The sequence below is a fragment of the Protopterus annectens genome, chromosome 1.part0, assembly GCF_019279795.1.
Source record: "Protopterus annectens isolate FY-2018-M chromosome 1.part0, PAN1.0, whole genome shotgun sequence".
Classification (NCBI taxonomy): domain Eukaryota; kingdom Metazoa; phylum Chordata; order Ceratodontiformes; family Protopteridae; genus Protopterus; species Protopterus annectens.
Genome location: NC_056725.1, coordinates 148,674,024 through 148,696,126, shown reverse-complemented (window position 1 = coordinate 148,696,126; position 22,103 = coordinate 148,674,024). Strand labels below are relative to the sequence as shown.

The window sequence follows — 22,103 nt, the reverse complement described above, 5'->3', positions numbered from 1 at the left end:
GCTGATCATATCCCATTATTATGTGTTCTTGACATGGAATCTAAGATTCACCTCTCAAGCTTTGGTCCCGATGTGAATTTCTTGGCATTCATGTTTTGAGTACATAATAACATGGTTACAATCTGAGACCTGATCATAACTCTGTCTATTTTAGTGTGTTTTCCATTTAAGTATATCCCATAAAACGGATTCACTTTATAATCTCGAATTTCAGTATCTTTAGACTATAAAGACGAAAAATCAAAATACCGAAACCCCAAAAGCACGAAATTCAAAGTTGCGACTTTTAAATACACCCTCCACCACACAAACATACATACACCTTCCTCCTCGCACTACAACAAACAAACAAAACACACATAAACACAATAGCACAAATACACGAACCTGCCCTACATATAAGCAGGGGGGCAAGCACCCTGCACCCCCCCCCGCATACCCGCTTCTTATATATACTAACTCCGAGGTCGCACTAAAAAGACAGACACTAAACCCACTACTACACACTCTACATTCCCCTCGCACAAACACACATCACATATGTACAAACACCACCATTCTCAACACTTTCACATTCACACTCTTACCTACGTACTGTAACCTACACCTACAGCTTTCCAACACACTAACATACACTAAAATCCCTACCCAAAACCCCTAAAATATAAACACTTACCTCTGCTCTTCAATTTTTCCCTTAGATCTGCTAGTTCTCTCCTCTCTTGCACTTTTACTAGCTTGTTAGTTTAGCACTTTACCATGCTTCTTGTAGCAATTATTGTAGTACACAAAAGTGCTACCAGCACTAAATGTTCTACAAGGAGACAGCTCCAGTACTTATTAATGCCCAACCCTCCAGGCATGTCTAAGGTCAGTTCCCTGTGCTTTCCCATATTAACCTGGTGAACTTGGGCATCCTGACACAATGTAGCAACTGCCTCATCTACACTGACAACCCTCTCCTCTTACTCCCCAACACTCAGACTTGTGAGAGATGTACTTATATATCCAAATTGGGAGTCACACACTCTCCAGCCAAGAACGGAATAGCTGGTCAAGAGGAGAAGGTCAACACTTGCACCACACCACATGGAACACATAGCTCTAAAGAACACACACCAGCACTGCCTTCACATAAAAAAACAAACCACACACTCACCTTCGCGGAGGATCTCAATAAAAATCTACCCAAACAGCAGAGACCTCCAAGGCAGAAACGCACTTGACCACCACAACACAACACTAATCACGAGACACATAACTCTCCTAAGCATTGTGCCACTCAACCAAAGCCCCTGAGGCAGAACAGCATGCCCAACACACTAGTCATAGGTGACTCGATAGTGAAGCACGCTGATGTTCCACTCACTAGGCTGAATAAGGAGAAAGTAGCAGTCAGCTGCCTGTCAAGCGCCAGGATCTGCCACATAATGCATGCACTCAGGTCCCCTCAACAACAGGTACACATATGACTCTGTCATTGTACATGTGGGTGTGAATAACCTGAGATGTACCTCCCTGGACTACATGAAAAGAGACATGGAGGAGCTCTCAGATTATGTAGCCCAGGCGGGTATGACCCTAGTCCTGAGCAACATCCTACCATTACCCAGAATGATACCACAGTACAAGCAGAAAATGATTGATTTCAACAATTGGCTAAGTTTCTGGTGTCATTCTAAGGGGATCCAATGATTATCCCCTGGGATGACATGATTGACAGACCTCGATGCTTTGCCAGAGATGGCCTGCATCTTTCACCCCTGGGCTTCTGGATACTGGCCAAAGCTCTTGCCACCCCTATAGTGCCTTATTTAGGCGATATTCCAAAGACCAAATTACCACCATAACAGCTACAAACAAATGCAATTTGAGGGTCATGCTGCTCAATGCTAGAAGCCTAAATCTCAAAATGCACTCGTTCGAAGTACTCCTTAAAATGGAGAACATCGACATTTGTGCTGTAACAGAGACCTTGTTCAAGGCAGCAGAAAGCACCCCTGCACTAACAGGCTACAAATCATTCCTCACCTTTCGGCCCCAGAACTTGGACTGAAGCTCCAAAGGCAGTGGTGTTTCCATATTCATAAAGAATGCGCACACCTCAAGACTGGTAGCCAACATATAATGCACCTGAGATACTTCTGGTGCAGCTAACATTGGGTAAGACAGCAATTCAGGTCGGAGCCTGATATAGGTCCCCAACCATGTCCCAAGATTCACACTCCACATTCCTAAGCACCGTGGAGAATATTCGGTCCAACCTAACACTTTCATACTGGGCGACTTCAACTACCCCTCCATTAACTGGGAAAACTAATTCCAATCCCTGGACCAGCTCGTTCTTACCCCCACTAAAGGTAGCAACATCTTTGACCTGGTCATTACTAATATGGATGACCGTTGCTCCACACCAATAGTCAACTCCTGCCTGGTTAGATCCGATCACAAGCTAATCACCTTGGAAATCCATATCCCACCCACCCCCCAAACAAAGGTAACCACCGTGAAAAACTTCTCCAAAGCTAACTTTGGGCTCCTAAAACAGAGGTGGCTAACTTCATGTCACCCATGCAAATGGAGAATAGTTGCATTATCTCCAAATCATACACCAATGCAGTGTACGAACACGTACACAAATGCGTGGATCTCGCCATAACCAGTAGAACTAAGACGCTCTCCTCAAAAAAAAAAAAAGGAAGCCAATCTAGTGATCCCCTGCCATAAACAAACTCTACAACAGAAGTAGGAAACTGATGCGGAATAAGGTGAAGTCCCAAGACTGGAAAAACACCCTTATCAGCCACAACAAAAGGTTGAGATCCCTTAACAAATCCTCTAAAGCTAGCTATGAAAACAGAATTGCAGCAGATAGTAAAGACAATCACAAGGCCTTCTATAGTTATGTAAAGAATCTCCATGGCAATACCCATATTTTCTCTGAGCTACTGCACAATGGTACCTCCTATACCGAGCCAACAGATATTGCAAATATACTGGCAGACAGATTCAGTGCTAACTTTATCCCCCCCCCCCCAAAGGACCAATCACAATACCAGTAGATTGCCAGGCACCCAGTATTATTGCTGCACAGGTTAAAACAGCACTGTCCAAGGCCAAGAATACAGCTTCTATGGGATGTGACAGTATCACTGGCTGTGTTCTACATGAACTACAGAGTGAACTGGCACCTCACCTGTGTGCCCTGTTCAACCACAACCTCACCTCAGGCTTTGTCCCTACCGAATGGCACACTGCCGCAGTCGTCCCTCTCCACAAAGGAGGAGCGACTACAGACCCTGGGAACTATTGCCCCATTAGCCCAATGAGTCTTATATGCAAAGCTATGGGACACATCATCATGGACCTAATAAACAAGGATAAAGGGAATTTCCAAACTCTGGATCCTACACAGTTTGGTTTTGTGAAGGGTAGATCATGCTTGCTCAACTCAGTTGACTTATTTGAGTCAGTCACCAGAGCTGTGGATGAAGGTAAGGTGGGTTCATACAGCCTACCTTGATCTGGCCAAGGCCTTTGATACCATTCCCCACTCAGAAATCATAGAAAAACTTACTAAGCTAGGCATCAACCCCTATATCACTAGGTGGGTTGTAAACTGGCTCACAGAACCCACAGTGTGAAAGTAGCTGACTCCAAGTCAGACTGCTGACCAGTCACGAGTGGAGTCCCACAGGGTTCGGTCCTGGGTCCTCTCCTGTTTGGTATCTACTTCTCTGAAGTCCAGGCCAACATGAAGGGAGTCTGGCTGACAAAGTTTGCAGATGAGTGCAAGTGAGCTATTATTAACTCCCCAAGTGATGTTGACATCCTACAGAAAGGCCTCAATAAAACCAGTGACTGATGTCAGAACCATGGCCTTAAGCTCAATGCCAAAAAATGTGTCTTCATTCCATTTGGGAAAATCCCAGTTCCCTTGAATTACCACATCGATGGTAGTCCACAGAAGGTATTATAAGAGATCTGGGAACACAGATTGACAGCAACCTCTCTTTTGACCACCACGTTGCCACTGTGGTCAGAAAGTCCTTCTATGTGGCACATCTCATTACAAAGGGTTTTGCATCCAGGAAGAAAGAGTTCATTGTCTCCCTCTACTCCTCCCTCATTAGACCAATCATCGAGGACAATGCCCCATTTGACATGTACCTCACTAGACACCTGCAACAACTGGAGAGGCCGCAAAAGTACCTCACAAACAGGATCCTAGACCTTAAACACTTGTCCTATGTGGACAGATTTAAAAAACTATTCTCTGTCTCATATCGCCTACTTAGAGGCAATCTCTGCTTGACTTACAAAGCCATGTATGACACAGCTCTGTTAGAAATGTTACATCTAAAGAAATCCCAATCCCTCTGAACCACATGCTCCAGAGACCTCAACCTCATTACCACAATCAACAGAACATGCTGGAGGGACAGGTTCATAACCCAGAGACTGCCCATGCTATGGAATAGACTTCCCATACATGTCAAGCAGAGCACCTCACTGGCCCTCTTCAAGAGAAATCTTGATGAGTGGATGGGAAATAGAAAATTCACCCCGGAGATCACTTCAGTAGCTCTACTCGACAGAGGCACTAGGAACTAAGGTTGGGTAGCATGATGCCAGGGTAATCCTATGGGATAGGCTTATAAAGGCTCCCAGGCCGTACACACCTACTTGACCTATGAATCTCCAGCTATCCATTAACACAGCGCACCACCACAACTGCTGATTCCACATTTCCAGATTCGGTTATGTGGACTTTCGCACGACTGGACTTTCGATATTTAGTCTCGAGATACTGAAATTCGACATTTCAATATTTTGAGAATGTGAAGTTAACCCCATAAAATATATCTGTTCATTAATCTGTGGTTTGTGTCATGTAATACACATAACCCAGTCTTGCTCACTGCACTCTTTACATTTTTTTGTCAACTTGCAAAAGCAGTCTGAGTTTGACTGCTTTCTTGCTTGTTTTGTGAGGGTAGGCACCTTTCTCTCTAACCAGTGTTTGTCACAGTTTTAAAACTTTTTAGTTTGACTAAATTTTGCAATTTATTTAAATATACTAAGCTTAATAAAGTTGCCTAAAAAGAAATGTTTGCTTGTAGAAAAAAACAAGTTTATCGCTATCCCTCTCTTGTATTTTAAGGTATGAGAAATTTCTATAAAAAATTCATATGATAGCATGCTTCCAGCATTCTCTGTATAATGAGCTTTACTTCATTTGGTTCAAAGGTAAGCCCTGTGTGTGTCCCTTTGTCAGAAGATATGTATATGTTTTTGGTTATTATGCCAGAATGTACATGTTCCTATATATATATATATATATATATATATATATATATATATATATATATATATATATAATCACTTATGGCAAACACTGTTTTGTTTTCCTGTGAAACCTGCACATTGACCTTTTATAGTAAATTTATTTTTGTTAAATAAACAAAACCAACAGGCACTGGGTATTATGCCTTTCAACCTGCAGACATTGAAAATAGGTACAAATGCCCTTGAAAAGTATGTGCATACGGCCAAAAATCTGAACATATAATTAGCATAATATGAATACCATACCAAACAGCACATAACTCTTCCTGTGGGATTCTACTCAGAAACACGTTAAAAATATGAAAAAATATAAGCACATTATCAAGGAGACTGTGTAAATAAAATCTGTAGACTTTAATGAAGTGTATTGCAAAATTCTGCCACACAAGGTCATTTATTTTTACTTATGAAAAAGTGAGATGTAAGATTTGTGTTTACTTTAAGTTATTGTTGCCACCAGTATGTTGGTCATGTAGTGCAGTTTCCTGTGCACTAGACAGCTTCAAAAATCATGTGTGACAAGGGGGCAGAAAATTGTGAAGGGATAAATCAAGTCTGAAAATAGGAACATATGTGAAAAAATAGGTACAAATGTGTTTGGTAAATCACATCTGAAGGAATGTATCTCTAATATAGGGACATTTGAGAGGTCTGTATTGTATTCAGACATGTAATTAACAAACTGCATGTTTTATTCTTAAAAAATGAAAGGTATGAATATGGTTTACATGATTAAAAAACATTAACCCACAATTTGGTGTGACTTTTAATGAACCAAATGCCGCCATGCTGGTGTGACATATTTTACTGCCTGCAAATAATCAGAAGGCTGCTAAGTTTTGTCCTGGCTGGAGGTCTATTAAGATCGTTTGAATGGCAGGTATGCCATGAATATCAGAAGTTAAACAGGGCCTTATTCATGGGTGCATTTACTGTCTTTAATTATGTAATAACCCCAGCAGTTCTGTGCTTTGAAGCAGCAAAGATGTGCACTCTCTTGACCTTTCATCTTTTATAATGTTCGTGACATTTAATATTTGGCATGGCATTTGATAGATCTAATAACATCACTGATTAATAACATAAAGCACTATAACTTAGTATTAATTAATAGAAACCCAGATTGCTGGTCTAGCTTTAATGCACCTTTCTTTAAAAATAGTTTGATATCAAGAGCAAATTGCAGCCAATTTGTTGTAACAAACTATTTTATGAGTACTATTTAAAACAGTTTATAACATATTTCAGAAGAGAAATATTTAGGGAGAGTTCATCTGCTTGTCGATTTTGTTAGGAAAAGATAGTAAACTAATTTCCTGCCCTGTATAGCTCTCACTCAAGCTAGAAGGTGTTACTCACAAGAAAGGAAGCCTGTGACAAACATTTTTAAATATGGACTTGCATTGCTTTAGAAAATAGTGCTTGTGTTTACTAAGATGCCATTTTGGGAGTTATTCTTTACTGCAGTGTTCAGAAAACTACCACTCTAGTATCGGGTATATTTATAACCACCTTCCTAGTAGATGTGTGACATGCCCTCATTAACTCAAGGGGCGGTGTCTTGGGTAAGCCTAAAAACCTTGGTAGTCAATATGTGATGAACAAGTGAGGTCACTTTATTCAACCTATTCTTTCAAACTATAAAATGGATGCCAAAAGCATGCATCTTATTTTCTACTGTCACTCAGGATTGTGTGGAATTATGTTGGTTTTTACTGCTGACAGTTGCTGTTGAGTTTTGGTGACACTTTCATCCATTCCCTTCCTTAATAACTATATTATTAACTGTTCCAGGTTTGGGTTATACCTCATCCACTCACAGGCACATATTATTTTTAGGCAGTAAAAAGGATTTTAATGAAGGTTGTTCAGTAGTTGAGGTCTGGGTCTGTGATGAGATCTTTGGCTTGGAAAGACCAACATTTTTAAAGTACTCCTTTTTTGTTTTTGATGTGTGTAAATAATTTGGAATACTCTGAAAGCCACAGTATGTTGTTTGGCATGCTTCAGATTCCTTTAGTATTGAGGTGGCATTTGAATTTTCATTTCGTATTCCAAGTCTCTGGAAATCATTTCCTGGTGACCCTGTGAATTTGGTGCCTCGGTCCCTTACTGCTGGTTTGTATACCTGGATTACTGTACTAACCATGGTCATAAACATCCTACATTCAGATTGCTACATGCTCTTCTTACCTTTACCTTATTTTGAATAAGAATGTCACTCGTGAAATTGTATTATAGATCTTTGCATTCTGATTTGTGGGGAAAAAAACATTCTGGCATGAAATTTGTTTTATAATAGCACCCTGTCTGTATTCCTGACAGATGTGGTACTCTGGCTTCACCTTTCTGTTTTTGTCAGATATTGAATTATTTTCCTTGGTCTAGTCTTGAACTGCCTCTAACTTCTTTTACAAGACATGGCATATCTAGAATTTATATTACATATATATTCTTCTTAATGTGTATAGTTTACCATGAGAAGCAGAGGGGTTCTGTTTTCTGTAGTCCCTGATTATCTGATGAATTAGGGAAATGATCATCTTTCAAAAGACTGCCTATGACCTTAATATTGTTGACACATATTTCTTGCTTGGTATCCTCCATTTCATTGCATATTGTGTTAGAAAGTTTCTCATGCGCTTTTGAAGCTTTGATTTAGCAATATTAAAATTGTATCCTAAAAGCTCCTCTATCTGTTGATTTCCCAGAAGAATAGTAACATAATCAGTATAATGACTTAAGTTACATTACTTTTTTAAAATCTTACCCTTGTTAATATTAACTTTATTTGCTGTACCTCTGGTAATAGCTCAAGTAGGGTGCAAATGCCAGTGGAGACAAAGGAGGCTTTTATGGAGGTACCCTGTAACCCAATGGGAAGTTGACCCCATTTCATCCATGTGTGCATATGGCTTCCCATGGATTACAATTACAAGTCTAATAAATGTTTTGATAAACAAGCATTCCTATAAGTTAGCAAATAGGAAGGGAATCGCCCTGCTTTGAGTACTTTTTCATCTTAACTTTGTGTTATTTGTAGGCTATTCAGTATCCTTTAACCTTTGAACTAGGTAATGTGCCCTCCAATCCATAATGAATGCTTTTGGCTCAGTGCTTCCATTTCTTTGCAGCTTTCAGCTCATTGTGAGTCTTGTTAACATCTTAAAGATAATAGTTAATATTGAAATGAACTTATGCAACAGATATGGCTGTGGATCATTTCCACATTTTCAAACTACTACATTACTACAGTGCCATCAGGGTCCTTTATTTTATGTAATCATTTAATTAACTGATTAATAAAACTCTACAGGGGAGGATTCTGTCTCAGGCATTTTCATTGTCTCACATCTGCCTGTTTGCATCTGTTCCTGTTTTGTAAGTTTTGTCTTGTCAGTGAAGCAGACTTGTATTCAGTGACCTGATGTTACTCCCAGCCTAGCAACTTTGGCTATTACTACATACATTTTCTTTTTGCACACTTTAATGATGTCTTAATGCTAATAACTTTAAAATTCTAGCAGTCACTTCCTGTTGTCCTTTTCATGACTCCCTTACATGTGTCCTCCTTGGATCAGTCCAATACCAGGAATAACAGTAAATGAATGAGCACTCTGTAATTGCCACATGAAAAGCTAAGCAGAATAATGTATTTACATCTGCTTATTTCTAAAGTAGGGACTCGTAGGTGAGTGCTGCTCAGTACTAATATTTGTGGAGTTTGGCTTATGGGGCTGTTCATAGCTGAGGCAACACGTATTTGAATTGCCTCACCACCACCAACACCCTGTGCATAGCCACTGTAGGTGTTAATTAGCTGTCTAGTATGAGGTATTTGTCTATGAATCCCAGCCAAAATGTTTGCATTTTTCAGCTTCTGTGTTTTCTTCCTCAGTTTTCCTCATGTGTTGTCTTCCCTTTTTCTTTGGTGTTGGTAGTACCCCCATCACATTCACAGTACATCAAAATTTAGCTAAAATGCGCAAACTTTACTATAGATGATTTCTGTAATGCTTTCTGTATATATCTCTGCACTGCCCAATTGTTCTCTGCTTTCCCATTAAAAACCAAGGTGATTTCCAACCCCTGGGTTTAGTGCTTAAGCTAGTTTACAGTCTAACTTCAATATAACAAAATACATAATCTGATAAAGCAGTGAGTGTAATACTAATTTCATCCATTATTCCTTTTTATACACCCAACCTCCTAAAAGAAGTATGTGCATGCTTGCTTCACAGGTCCATGATGTGCTCTGTATTGCACCTCAGGTACAGAATATGAATTAAGGACATGTTTCCTGTTAGAAGACCTCAGTACAAAAATAGTGTGGAATGTCTGGTAGTAAGACATTTAAATTAAAACCAGAAGTGATGCTGCCAGAATACATCAATAAAGTGCATTAAAATCATAAGAAGTATGTTAAGAATCTAAACCAAGACTTCATTAAGCATAAGGGAATATTGCCAGATTGTTGCTCATACTCTGTGAATGCTGGAAACACAAGGCTGACACACATTACACTGTCTCCAGAGTTTATTAATGTCTTTTGTCTGGAAAGTTTTGAAAAAAGTGCATTTGCTCTAGTAATGGGGGGGGGGATCTTGATTTTGTCAATTCTGTTCCACAAGGAAAGTTATCTGAGGAGCAAAGAAGAACAATCTACAGGAAAACAGTGAAAAATAATGTTATATTTAAAACTGTTGTTAACTGGTTAAGGTGTGCTAGGCATAAGGGCCTGATTCAGGGGCACTCCAAAAGCATTTGTTTGGTTAGCTGATTTGTATGGAGTCCCACCTAGTATAAGTACCGATGGATAGAGCTATATATTGGAGTATATTTAGAAGTTTAACAAATCGCAGTCTCAGCTGTTGTGCTGCCCTGCCAGTTAATTAGTCCCACTTGGGACCATTCTGAGTAGGAGTAATCTGGTGAGATACTGCTGGTTTACTTTGGAATATGTACAAACAAAAAATGTGCAGTCTGTTGACTTGTGGCTGTGGATGCAAGGCATTCCCTTGCAATTCTGGTTGTCACCTATGGGCAAGGCTGCAGAAAAGCTGTAGTAGTTCTTGTAGAGACTGTCTGCATGTTTTCCACAAGAATATTCATGATCAGTTAATGTAATGAGGTTTAAAAAAAATCCAAGTTAGTTCATAAATGCCCTTTTTGCTATAAGTGTGGGGTGAATAGAGAAAGCTGATGACCTGCTGGTGATAATGGGGAGATCATAATGACTGAGAGAAAAAGAATTGAATCAAAAAGATAAATGCATCCACTGGGACTTTATTCCACGTCCTTCTGAAAGCACGTAGGCAGTCCTTTCTTACAGCAACAGAAAGGTTTTGCTCAAAGAAGTTAGAGGTATCATTAATGTTTGCTTAATTCAGAGCAGGATATTTGATGCTAATTATTCAACGTTTTGAAAAAATTCTGCTGATGTAGAGTTATTTTCAGCTAAATCTAGCATGTCTTCTTTCTTACCTAAGTCAGTAGAGTTAATGACAGTCCCATCACCTTAAACAAAGTTGCCATGTGCAGTGTCTTCCAAAAAAGTTGTTAACAATGTCTTTGTCTAAACTAGGAAATCTCGAATCACCTGGACAAGGAGACAGATGGCTATGAGGTGGTTTTGGATGCTATTGATACAATGCAGCGTGTCGCATGGCATATAAATGACATGAAGCGAAAACATGAGCATGCCATTCGCCTGCAGGTAAGGTAAACATCGTGCAGAGAGTAGTATCTTCTGCTTACTTGTTGCTGTCATGTAATGGACAGTTTATATTGTAGTACGTTTACTAGTCATTGCTAAGTATTACATACAAGGTGAGTGGTATTGAAAATGTATTTCCAGGATGATATAATTCCTTAACGTATAGCATTTTCTTTAGAGGCTACAGCCCATAAAACATCTTATTGCACTTTAGAAAACACATTTGACACAAACTGTCTGTCCAAGCACTGCTTATATTTTATTTATATATTTATTCATTTACTCAATTAATTAATTTGTTGTTAACTGGAGTCTAACACTAATCTAGAGGGGCCATTTTCAGGCTTGGCTCGGGTGCCAGAGATGTTATGATTTACAAAAAGAAAGCAGGTTGAACAGTAGCAGTACAATTCTTAAATGTTAGTAGCAGCATGTTAGAGGATTTAGTTCATTGTCTCAGCATTGGAAATACAGTGATTGTTAAGATAAACATGAGTTATGAAACAAAACTGTCCTTGTGGTACATGTAAGGATGGCGACTTATTACACAAAGAATATTTCATGTTTGCTGATAAACAGGTCTTTGTATGAGTCCATCATTTTAAGTCTATGTATTGTCGCAACACTGCTGGGTTTGAATGCTCAGCTGTGTGTAATTAGCACTGATAACCATGCTTGTATACCACATGCATATGATATCCTGACATATGCAGTCTGAATCCTATTATGTAAGACATCTTACAGTGGAGTATGATTGGTGTCTGCTGTGGTTCCTATTTCTAATGTCAAATCCCAACCAACTACATCACAGCTTATTTGACTTAGGGTACCAGGTTGTTAGTAAACATTGACGTTAACGTTTCCAGTCTGAACTGAATTATTTATATTCTTCTGAAGTTAAGATGCTTCTCAAATCAGAATCAGGTACTTTTAGCCATCTGGAGTATTTTATGGCAGTTTGATTGGTCAGGTAATGTATTTCAAACAATATATGCAGTTTGTCTTTGTGTCTTAAATGACTGATGGCTTCCAGAATCCTTTATAGCCATATTTCAGGGGCTGTTATTTCAGTGTCCCTTCCATTCTTACTGCTAAAATCATCAGCAATTTTTATGAATGTCAGACCAAAAATCCGCCTCATTCTGTTATCTTATATAGTTTTACTTGTTACATCCACTATTAAGAGACAGAATGACATCATGAACATTCAAGATCCAAGTCACTATGCTGTAGTAGAAGAAAATGAAATTAGTGTACTTTTTTTTTTTTTTTTTGAAATTAAGAAATCAGTAGATCTAGTTTTTAAACCAAATGGTAGAAAGGTCACATAAACCACTCAGTAAAAACTGCAAGAAAAATCCAGCCAAGCCAGAGTTTTCACTGGGTGGTACATTAAACTTCCTGATCTAGTTTTTGTGACTTAAAGTATTTTATTGCCATTGCTCACTGGATTTGTAGAAATTTCAGGTGTGCTACTTGTGGCTTCTTTCCTAGATGGGGACTGAGTGATTTCACATCAGAATCATAGCTATAAATAACACACACACACACACACACACACACACAACACACACACACTGATGCAGTACACAGTCACACAATAAGCACTGGTATACCCTCGCTCCATTGCATCATCACAGTTATGTACAGAGTCATGTAGGACATCACATATCTACCTCCTACCCCCTTCTGTGCAGTGTGTACAACCATTTGCCCTTAGTCTGCCAGATTATGTTCTTTGTGTGAAGGTAGCAGTGTGCAGAAAGTTGAATTTATTGTATCACAATACACAGATGTTCCCAAACAACCTACCAACTGAGGTTGTAGTGTTCAGCAGCTAGTAATCATCTCTATTTATTTAGCATGTTTTAATACACATCAGGGTGCTTTGTAGCTGCATGGCAAACACATAATTATAAAACTGTCTGCCATCAAAATTAGAATACAAATTTGTATACTGTGAGGGTAGTTTTGTTCTCAGCATGACCATATAGTGCCTTTATTTTTGTGCTTTCTTTTAATAAAAGTGTGCACTGGGCAACAAGAGCCCTTTCACAACCACAATCTTGTTATAGAAAAATAAATAAGTATAAATAAATATATAAATGTATATACAAATCTATATATCACAGCTACACTACACTACAGCTTAAGACAGCTACACTACACCAGCTTATAACCGAAGTACAGAAGAATTGTCACATATTGAGAATTAATAGCAGTGTTTCAAGTAAGCCTAATATATCCCTTCAAATATATTCAAACAAAAAGCACTAAAAATATCCTTCCCTGCAAGACTTATTGAAAAACTTCTCTTGAACTTTATGAGTGTTAAGAACTCTCTGCAGAAATGTTTATTTTCCAATTATGTATGCTGCTGTATTCTATACTGTGAACTGATTAGTGGTAATGACTTTATGCAGGGGTCTCATGTATTTCAAATTAAGAATTGTTTTACAGGGGTTACCAATTCTGTTGGATTCTTATAGCAAGTCTATTGACTGTACACACTATATTCTTTCAAGTACTCCCACTAACTGTTGCATATTTTAATAAATTCCAATCCATTTTTCCTGGGCACAAATCCATAAGCTGGAAGTTTTGTTTGATTAGTTAGGATGTCTGAGATTGGGATATAAGGCATTAAAGAATTTGGTAGGGAACTGGTTTTCCAGTTTATTTGTGAGCCATCACTGCACCTAGTGCTGTATTACTAATTTAAATTATACTTTGGTATGCAAATGTATCCCTTGTCACTCAGAGCCTGACTGCCTTGTCTGCTCATGTCTATAAATATCACCTACAGTACCAACAACCTTTCTTTTACTTTTGTATCTCTCTAAAGGAGTACCGACTATATACTTTTAATTCCTGTAAGTCTCTCAGTAAACTCATTTTATTAATTGACTCACTCTAAATATCCAAGCAGTATGCACCCTAAGATTGGTTGCACCCACCTTAATTTCTGAATATGTTCAAGCATCTCTCCCTCACTTCAGTCTGTTCTGTTCCTTTGGACCACACATCTATCAACTACCTGTTAATGCACCACAATCAGGTTCTTTCTGTTTACACTGCCTGCAGAGTTATCACAAATACACATGTATCTTACTGTGTATCATACAAGAGTATCTAACATGCAACTCTGGTAGACTTCCTCCTACTAAGGAAAGGACACTGGGGTAGAATCAGCGATTGCAAAGTCATCCCCAGTGAAACAGTCGGCCCACGGCATAACCCCCTGATTGACACAGTCAGTTGCAAGCAGTGGTCAGAGAAGGCTCTGAGGTTAACAGAGACCAGGCTGATGACTAGTAAGCTGACTGGAGAGAAAGCACAACAGTTCAAGGAATCACTCAGGGCTCAAATAACTCAAGAAGAAGAGGAAATAGGTGGAGTTGAAGAATAGCAGTGCTGACAACAGCATGTGTGAGGGCTACAGAACAGGTATGCATTAAAGGCAGGTATGGAAATAAGGTACATAAGGAAAGTTGGTGGAATGAAGAAGTCCAGGAAGTCATGAAAACAAAAGGACAGGTGCAGAGAAAACTGGGAGATTGAAAAGATGGACCACGCCAGGAAGGAGTACTGGTTAGCTAACAAAGAGGCTAAGAGAGGAGTTGCAGTTAGCAAAAAGCAAGATATCAAAAAACACTCTACCAGCTTCTGGAAAGTGACTCAGTAGATGGCACATCTTCTATCAGGTTGCATGGCAAAGCCAGAAAGATAGAGAAGATAGATATGCTTCATAAGGGATGCCAGCAATAACCTGCTCACCAGTCCACAGGACATCAAAAGCAGATGGAGTACTTCCAGCAGCTACTGAATGAAGAAAACCCCACAGAAGCTGTACTGCCCCAGAAACAGCCTATGATGAAAGAAGAAGAGGAGCCTAACCTAGAAGAAGTAAGAACAGCACTAAGAAAAATGAGTCGGGGGAAAGCAGCAGGATCAGGTGAGGTTACAGCAGATATGATAGATGCTGGGTGAGATAGGGGAGAAATGGCTCCTGAGGGTACTCAGTAGAATGGAAAGAAAGGCATGCCCCTGATGACTTGAGAATAAGCATACTAGTGTCAGTGTTCAAGAACACAGGGGATATTCACAGCTGTGGACAGTATAGAGGTATCACACTCTATCACACTGCATGAAAGTTCTGTGGAGTGTGATTGACAAATGAATACACAGAGTAGTAGAACGTAAGATGGAAGATGAGCAGTTTGGATTCAGATCAGGATGTAGCACAACTGACTCAAACTAAAGATAATGAAAGAGGCCAACTGGGCATTCCTAGACTTGGAGAAGGCATATGACAGGATCCCAAGAAACCTGACATGCGCAATTCTGTGGTGGTTTAAAGGCCTGGGAACATTGGTAGAATTAGTATTGGCTATGTACAAGGACCCAATGCCAAAAGTTCAAACTATGAGGGTTTCCCTGTGGGTGTAGGGGTGCAATAGGGTTCATCTCTGAGCCCACTGATGTTCATACTGGTGATGGACTAAATCAGCAAACAGGTGGAGGGGAACAGAGCATTGCTGTATGCAGACAATATGGCATTACAGGCAGACTGTGAGCAAGAACTTCAACAAAGGGAATGGAACACAAGACTGAAGGTACATGGGATAAAACTTAGTACAGATAAGACAGTAATGGCAACAAATGGGGGATATCAAAAGAAGCTGATTATTGAGATAGAAGGGAAAATAGAGGAACAGATTAACCGTCTTAATATCTGGGAGGAGTGGTTGAGGAGAAGGGAAGCCTGAATGAGAAGGCCATGGCTAGAATCAGAGGGGCTGCAGCCAACTGGCACAGAGTGGCAGGGGTAGTGTACAACAATCCCAAAGAAGCTGAACAGTAAGGTGTACAAAACAGTGGTGTGACCAGTACTACTGTATGGGACAGAAACCTGCGCAGTAAAGGTAGAGCAGTTGAGGAAGCTACAGGTGATGGAGATGAGGTGCCTGAGACTGGTGGTAGGATGCACACTGTGGGCAGATGAAGAAATGAGGACATCAGAGCAGAAGCCAGACTAGCCCAGTTGCAGAAAAGGTCAGAGATTACAGTGTTTTGGGCACACACGCAAAAACGCAGAAGAGAATACGGTGAAGAAAATTTGGGGCAGACAAGAAGGCAAAAGGAACTGAGGGCATCGAGCAAAGAGGTGGATGGATTGTGTGATAGACAACTGTGACAATCAGGCATAATTGTCAAAGAAGGTATGAGAAAAGCACTGAGCAGAGAGAGATGGTTATAGCTGACATGGCACCCAACCCCATGCAGAAAATGGTAAAAAGGTGTTGATGATTGATGTTGATAATGGTGTCCAGAATCTTGCATAATAATGCTTTTTACAGGTTTCAATTTAGATTTATTTTATAGCTGTCCTATTGCTGTGAGAAATTCACAACATTGTCCATTTGCCTGTTTTCTGCATTTGTTACTTGTCTTGTGTTATGGTCATATATACATTCATGCATGCAGATATTTCAGGCACAGGCATTAATGCCCTTCTAGCCTGCCAATACAGTAAACTCTCAGTTAATCAGCACCCATGGGGATTGGTGGATGCTGGATAACTGTAGTTTCTGGTTGCATGACAGTTACTATTAAAAACAGGCCTGATTAATACTGTGCCCTATACTATTTGTTTGGTTTGACTTGTTCTCAGGTTGAGGAGAGAGGGAATTTATTCCTAGCTTCCTTTTTAAAACTCTAAAAATGTAAGGTATGTTTCTGCGGGGGAAAACAGAAAGTGCAGCACATGAAAACTGTACTGTATTTCTTTGATATTTTGTTGCCGGTTGCTTAAGTTATGATTAACTGAGAGTTTACTGTATACCAAGACACTTATTCCCATAATAAGTGGGTGGCACAGTGGTGCAGCATTTAATGTTACTTCACAGCAAGAGGTTCTCTGGTTCGATTCTCAGCTGGAGTGCCTTCTATGCAGAGTCTGCATGTCCTTCCTGCGTTCGTGTGGGTTTCATCAGGGTACTCCGGTTTCCTCCCACATTCCAAAGACATGCATCTGAATCATTTCTCCTTGGGCCCCCCCTGAAAATAGGCACTGTCCTAGTCAGACTTTCCTGGTCAGCAAATGTTAAATAAAAATGAAAAATAAATGATTAAATAAAAAGTGTCCAGGCTGTTCTTAAAAATATCTAATATAGTTCTTACTTTAATGTAATTTGGTAGTCTGTTCCATGTAGCTGCTCTCTCAGAGAACCAATTAGTGCACTTCTCATTCCTATAGAATCTTCTACATAGATTGTCTGATGATTCTATACTACGTTTTGATAACCCCAAACATTCCCAGAGGTGGCTGTCTCTAAATGCCCTAAATACCTGAATAAGATGATCTGTTAGATATCTACATGAGACATTGTACAAGTTCAGATATTTTAGTCTTTCATAATACCTTACATTTTCACATCCATATACTCCCTTACTATATTTTCGCCACACTCTTTCCAGTTTGCACGTGCTTGTTTTCTTATAAGGTTCCCATATTTTTATTCCATACTCAAGTTTGGATCTAATGCAACTAACAGATAATGACTTCTTCATTTCTGATTTCCTAGATTTTATAAATCTTTTTGTACATGATCTAGATATACTGTAGTTACTTTATATACTTTGCAGTGTCAAAAGCTTTCTCAGGTACGAAGGCAGGACTCATTTTGTTAATGTTAGGTTTGCACTTTGCTGCCAAAGCGTGATCTTCTATCAACTGAGGCTAAGGATAACAAAAATATAAATTTGTGAGGCAGGAAGCAGCTGGATGTGAAACGTCTTCACTGGAGTAAGTGTTGTTCTGCATACACCTTTAAGTAATGCAGTAGTTAAGGGGAAAAAGGAAAAAAAAGTATCCACTGAAGAAACAAGATTGTTACTCACTGTTCTCACTGCCTTGAATAGTCTGACAGAAGTTAGCACCGTCTCGCATGCTAATGTGCAAAAAGTGAATTTGCGTTTTTGAAAAATATGAACAAAATAAAATAATCTGTGTGTGATGTTTCATTCAGTTTGTTTCCTTTCTTTTTTTGCATTTGCAGAGTATGTTCTGGTCCTAAATTCTTCAGCAGTTTGGTCACCAAGTAATCCGTGACCAACAATACTTGAAAGGGTTGGCATGCTGAGCAAAAGCTATAAGATCAATCTGTCTGATAAGAAATAGCCATTTCCATCTGTAATAGTATGTTATAGTGCAGTATCTCACATACTGTGTACTATGAAACAGCTATTGTAAGTTGATGTGCTACATCTATTAATTCATTTACTGCAGATAAGAATATGTTTCAACTATGCTAGCACTGTTTGTCCTAGTTCTGCAGTAGTAAGGACTCCATTTTATCTCATTTGCATGCACTAAACTTCCTCTCTACAGTTTATTAGTATGGCAGTCAGTACAGAAAATTAAGGCTCTGAGCTGTTAATGAGCCACTTAATGTGGCCCAGAGTTTGATTCCCTCCCTGCCTTAATTTGCCTACTGTGTTACTTTGAACAAGTCACTTAACCAGATATTGCTCCTGTGGATCATTTCTCTACCCAATTAACAAATATAAAAATAATAGCATTTAAGATTAAAATACAGTTCACAGTACCGTGTTCTCCTTTATTGTTTTCTTTTGTGTAGCTGACATATTTCCTTTTATATCCATTAATATCATATGGCTGCAAGTAATGTTGGCAGTAAATTTCCAATGAAACTGTGTCATTTTTTAAAAACTGTGCCTATGATAAACCTGTCACTATGACCCTGGTGATCTGAATTTGCAATTAGTGGCTCAGGAGCATGACCAGGAAGAATGGTAGTACCTATGCTAATGGGGGCTGGAACAAGTTGGTCAGCTCCCTCGTGGAGCTCAGAGAGAGAGAGAGAGAGATGATGCTGGGGTGGTGGAAAGGAGGACAGAGAAGACATGACTGTCCTGTGTTCCCAGGGCAGGGACACATGCTCAAGTCACTTTCTGTTGCCCTGCTAGCCTGGTGCCCAACAGGAAGGAAGGGGACTTAGGCTTTAGAAAAGTCTGCAGGCCAAAATATGATGATCCTAGCTTGCATGCTGTTCCACTCAGTGTTCTGGCACCTTGAACAAAAGCCCCGCCCTTTATTCTTCCCATTACCCCCCCCCCCCCAGTTTCAGTAGGTATATGTTCATTAGTTCTGCTTCAGAGTTAGTAATCCTGCTAGCAGTAGTTTTGAAGAAATGATAAATTATATGCTAAATTCAGCAGATAATCATACATATACATTTGCAGCACAAATATATTTGTATTATTGTTTTGGGATGTTTGGTGAAGCTGTTCCACTAGATAAACATGAAGATCTGAAGTCACACACAGGAAATAAGGATAGGGAACTTAAAGGTTAATAATACTTGTTTGTACACAGTTTCCTGAAATGTGTATGTTACAGTTTTGATGGAGTTTTTATTTACATCTACAATGTTAGTTATTTTACCATAGAGAACACAAAGATTAACTGGAGGACAGACTTATTTTTCATTTCCATAAAAAGGACACACACACACACACACACACACTTTTTTGTATTCTTCTTCTGTGATACATCACGAAAAGGATTCTTTTGATTATCCTAACTTCCTACTAATGGTCACATTTTACATCACCATGCCAGTTAAAAAAACAAACAAAATGTATTCTTAGAAAATGTATTTGCAAATAAGAAATCCAAGTGAAAAAGTAAACATTTTGGGAAATATTCTTCAGAAATATGTTAGTTATGAATATGACTTAAAATACCTGTCAAGTACTCACCAAAACTGAATTTCCTGACAGAGACCTTAATTTCCAGACTCCCAGGAAGAAATTTCTGAGAGGTGGAAATCCTAACCCCTGAAAAACCTACACATGGGGGCTGAGGAGCTGCATGTGTGGGGGGCCTATCCCAGTAAGGCAAACCTCACTGCATTTGTTTCACCAAGGGGAATGCCAGTGTTTGGACATGGGGGTGAGCCGTTCAAGAAGACTGAAGTCAATGGCAACAAACAAAAATGTGGGTGTGTATCTGTATAAGTGTGGTGGAATAGTTTTGGACTCCCTGTGCCAGCCAACATCTAGCTGATCCAACAACTATTAGATGTTTGGTGCTAGTGAGCTGTAACATCCTACAACACACTATCTTGAGGATAGATCATGTAATGGATGCAGCATGGGGGTGTCAACTGTTCCTGGAGGGTGTCATAAGCACTCAGCCTTGCTCTGCCCTCCTATCTTGAGTATATGGCTCTCATTAGTTCTGTGATCTGATATATAGTGATTCATTAAGGGAAAGTGTACCCATAACATCCCCATCATCCTCCTCCTCTCCTGTACCTGTGACATGCCCATCCTCCTCCTCTTCTCCTGTACCCATAATATACCCATGACAGGGCGCATCATCCTCCTCTCTCATACCAATGACATGCCCATCCTCCTGTCTCATACCCATGACATGCCCATCATCCTACTCTCCTGTACCCGTAATATCTCCATCATCCTCTGCTGCTGTACCCATAACATGCCCATCATCATCCTCCTCTCCTGTGCCCGTGACATGCCCATCCTCCTCCTCTTCTCCTGTACCCATAATATGCCCATCATCCTCCTCTCCCATACCAATGACATGCCTATCCTCCTGTCTCATACCCATGACATGCCCTTCATCCTCCTGTCTCATACCCATGACATGCCCTTCATCCTCCTGTCATGTACCTATGACTTGCCCATCATCTGCTCTCAAGGAGAGGTGAACAGACTTCATTCCTCTCCCTCACTGGCTAGCACCTTCATTGCCCAGGTCACCATCTTAACCAGAATTAGACTGTAATTAACTCTGGAGCCAGGAGATAAGTGGGAGTTTCATTAAGCAATTGTAAATTCAGCAGTATCTTGTTATTTTAAGGAAAGATCTTCAGAAACATAAAGACTTGGAGTCATGTGTTAATATTTTGAATGGACTAATGACACCCCAGTGGCCTTTTATTGATTACTTTTTGTAAAGACAATTATAAATGTATTCATCAACATTGTGTCTGTATTCGAAGATATTCAGTTTAAATTCTGTCAGCTTGCTACACAAGTGTGTTCAGCTGATGGAAACTAGCATCACATTTTATTTTTGAGTAAGGTTTTCATAGCTAATGAATGCAGTCACTACTCTGCATAGCAGTTATGTGCTGTCCATTAAATCTTGACCTTGCTGTATCTTGTCTTGACATTAGTATTGTATTACTGTGATGATCTTTTGTAATTTGAGTCATTTCAGCATTCTGATAGAAACCAACAGTATGACTCACTGAGATCCTCCTATGGAAACCTTTAAAATGCATAACTCATGCCCAAGAAACTGTCAACATTTAAACTGCAATATGAAGCATGCCAGGGTTTTTATATGGGTTATACAAGAAAAATGTTGCTTGCCACAGCAGCGCTCTATATCAGGATCAGTTTGCAAGATAAGGGTGTAAAGTGTAAGTATAATAAAACAGCAAACTCTGTGAGACTGAAAGAATGTGACAGTGTGGCAGAGTTTGCAGAGAATCAGCATAACATAACATAAAGGAAGGGAATGCATATGCACGCACACGCATGCACACACAGAACAGCTGGAATAAGAGTCGTATAATGCAATACAAGAACCAATCATCATCACACAGCTGTTTCAATGTACAAGAAGCTGGTGAAACTCCACTGAGTGTACTGCTGGCTGAGATAAGTGCTTAAGGCAGCCTGAAAAATAGCAGGTTATACGGTGTGGAGTATGCAAGAGAAGCCAGGATAAAAATATTTGTAGAAAGTAAAAGTATGACAAACTGCACACATTTGGAGTATTAGTATAATTAATTTAGCAAATCTGAGTTTAAAATGTTATCGTTGGTTTATTTTTGCTAATTGGGGTACAGCGATAATCCACACTGACACTTTAGAATGTGACCAGGAGCAATGTCTGGTTAAGTCACTTGCCCAGAGGTACTCAGGCAAATGGAGGCTGAGGGAATAAAACCCTGGATCACAGAATCGGTTCTTT

The 22,103-nt window shown here is 39.5% G+C and overlaps 1 protein-coding gene across 4 annotated transcripts in view; it reads left to right on the top strand.

Moving 5' to 3' along the window:
- PLEKHG1 (pleckstrin homology and RhoGEF domain containing G1) overlaps positions 1–22,103 on the top strand; it is a 2,146,741-nt gene that overhangs the window by 2,038,345 nt on the left and 86,293 nt on the right. For all 4 annotated transcript variants that reach the window (XM_044090606.1, XM_044090581.1, XM_044090674.1 and 1 more), the window contains one exon: positions 10,934–11,065. In XM_044090606.1, the coding sequence (XP_043946541.1) occupies positions 10,934–11,065 (132 nt within the window). The remainder of the gene's footprint in view (positions 1–10,933; positions 11,066–22,103) is intronic.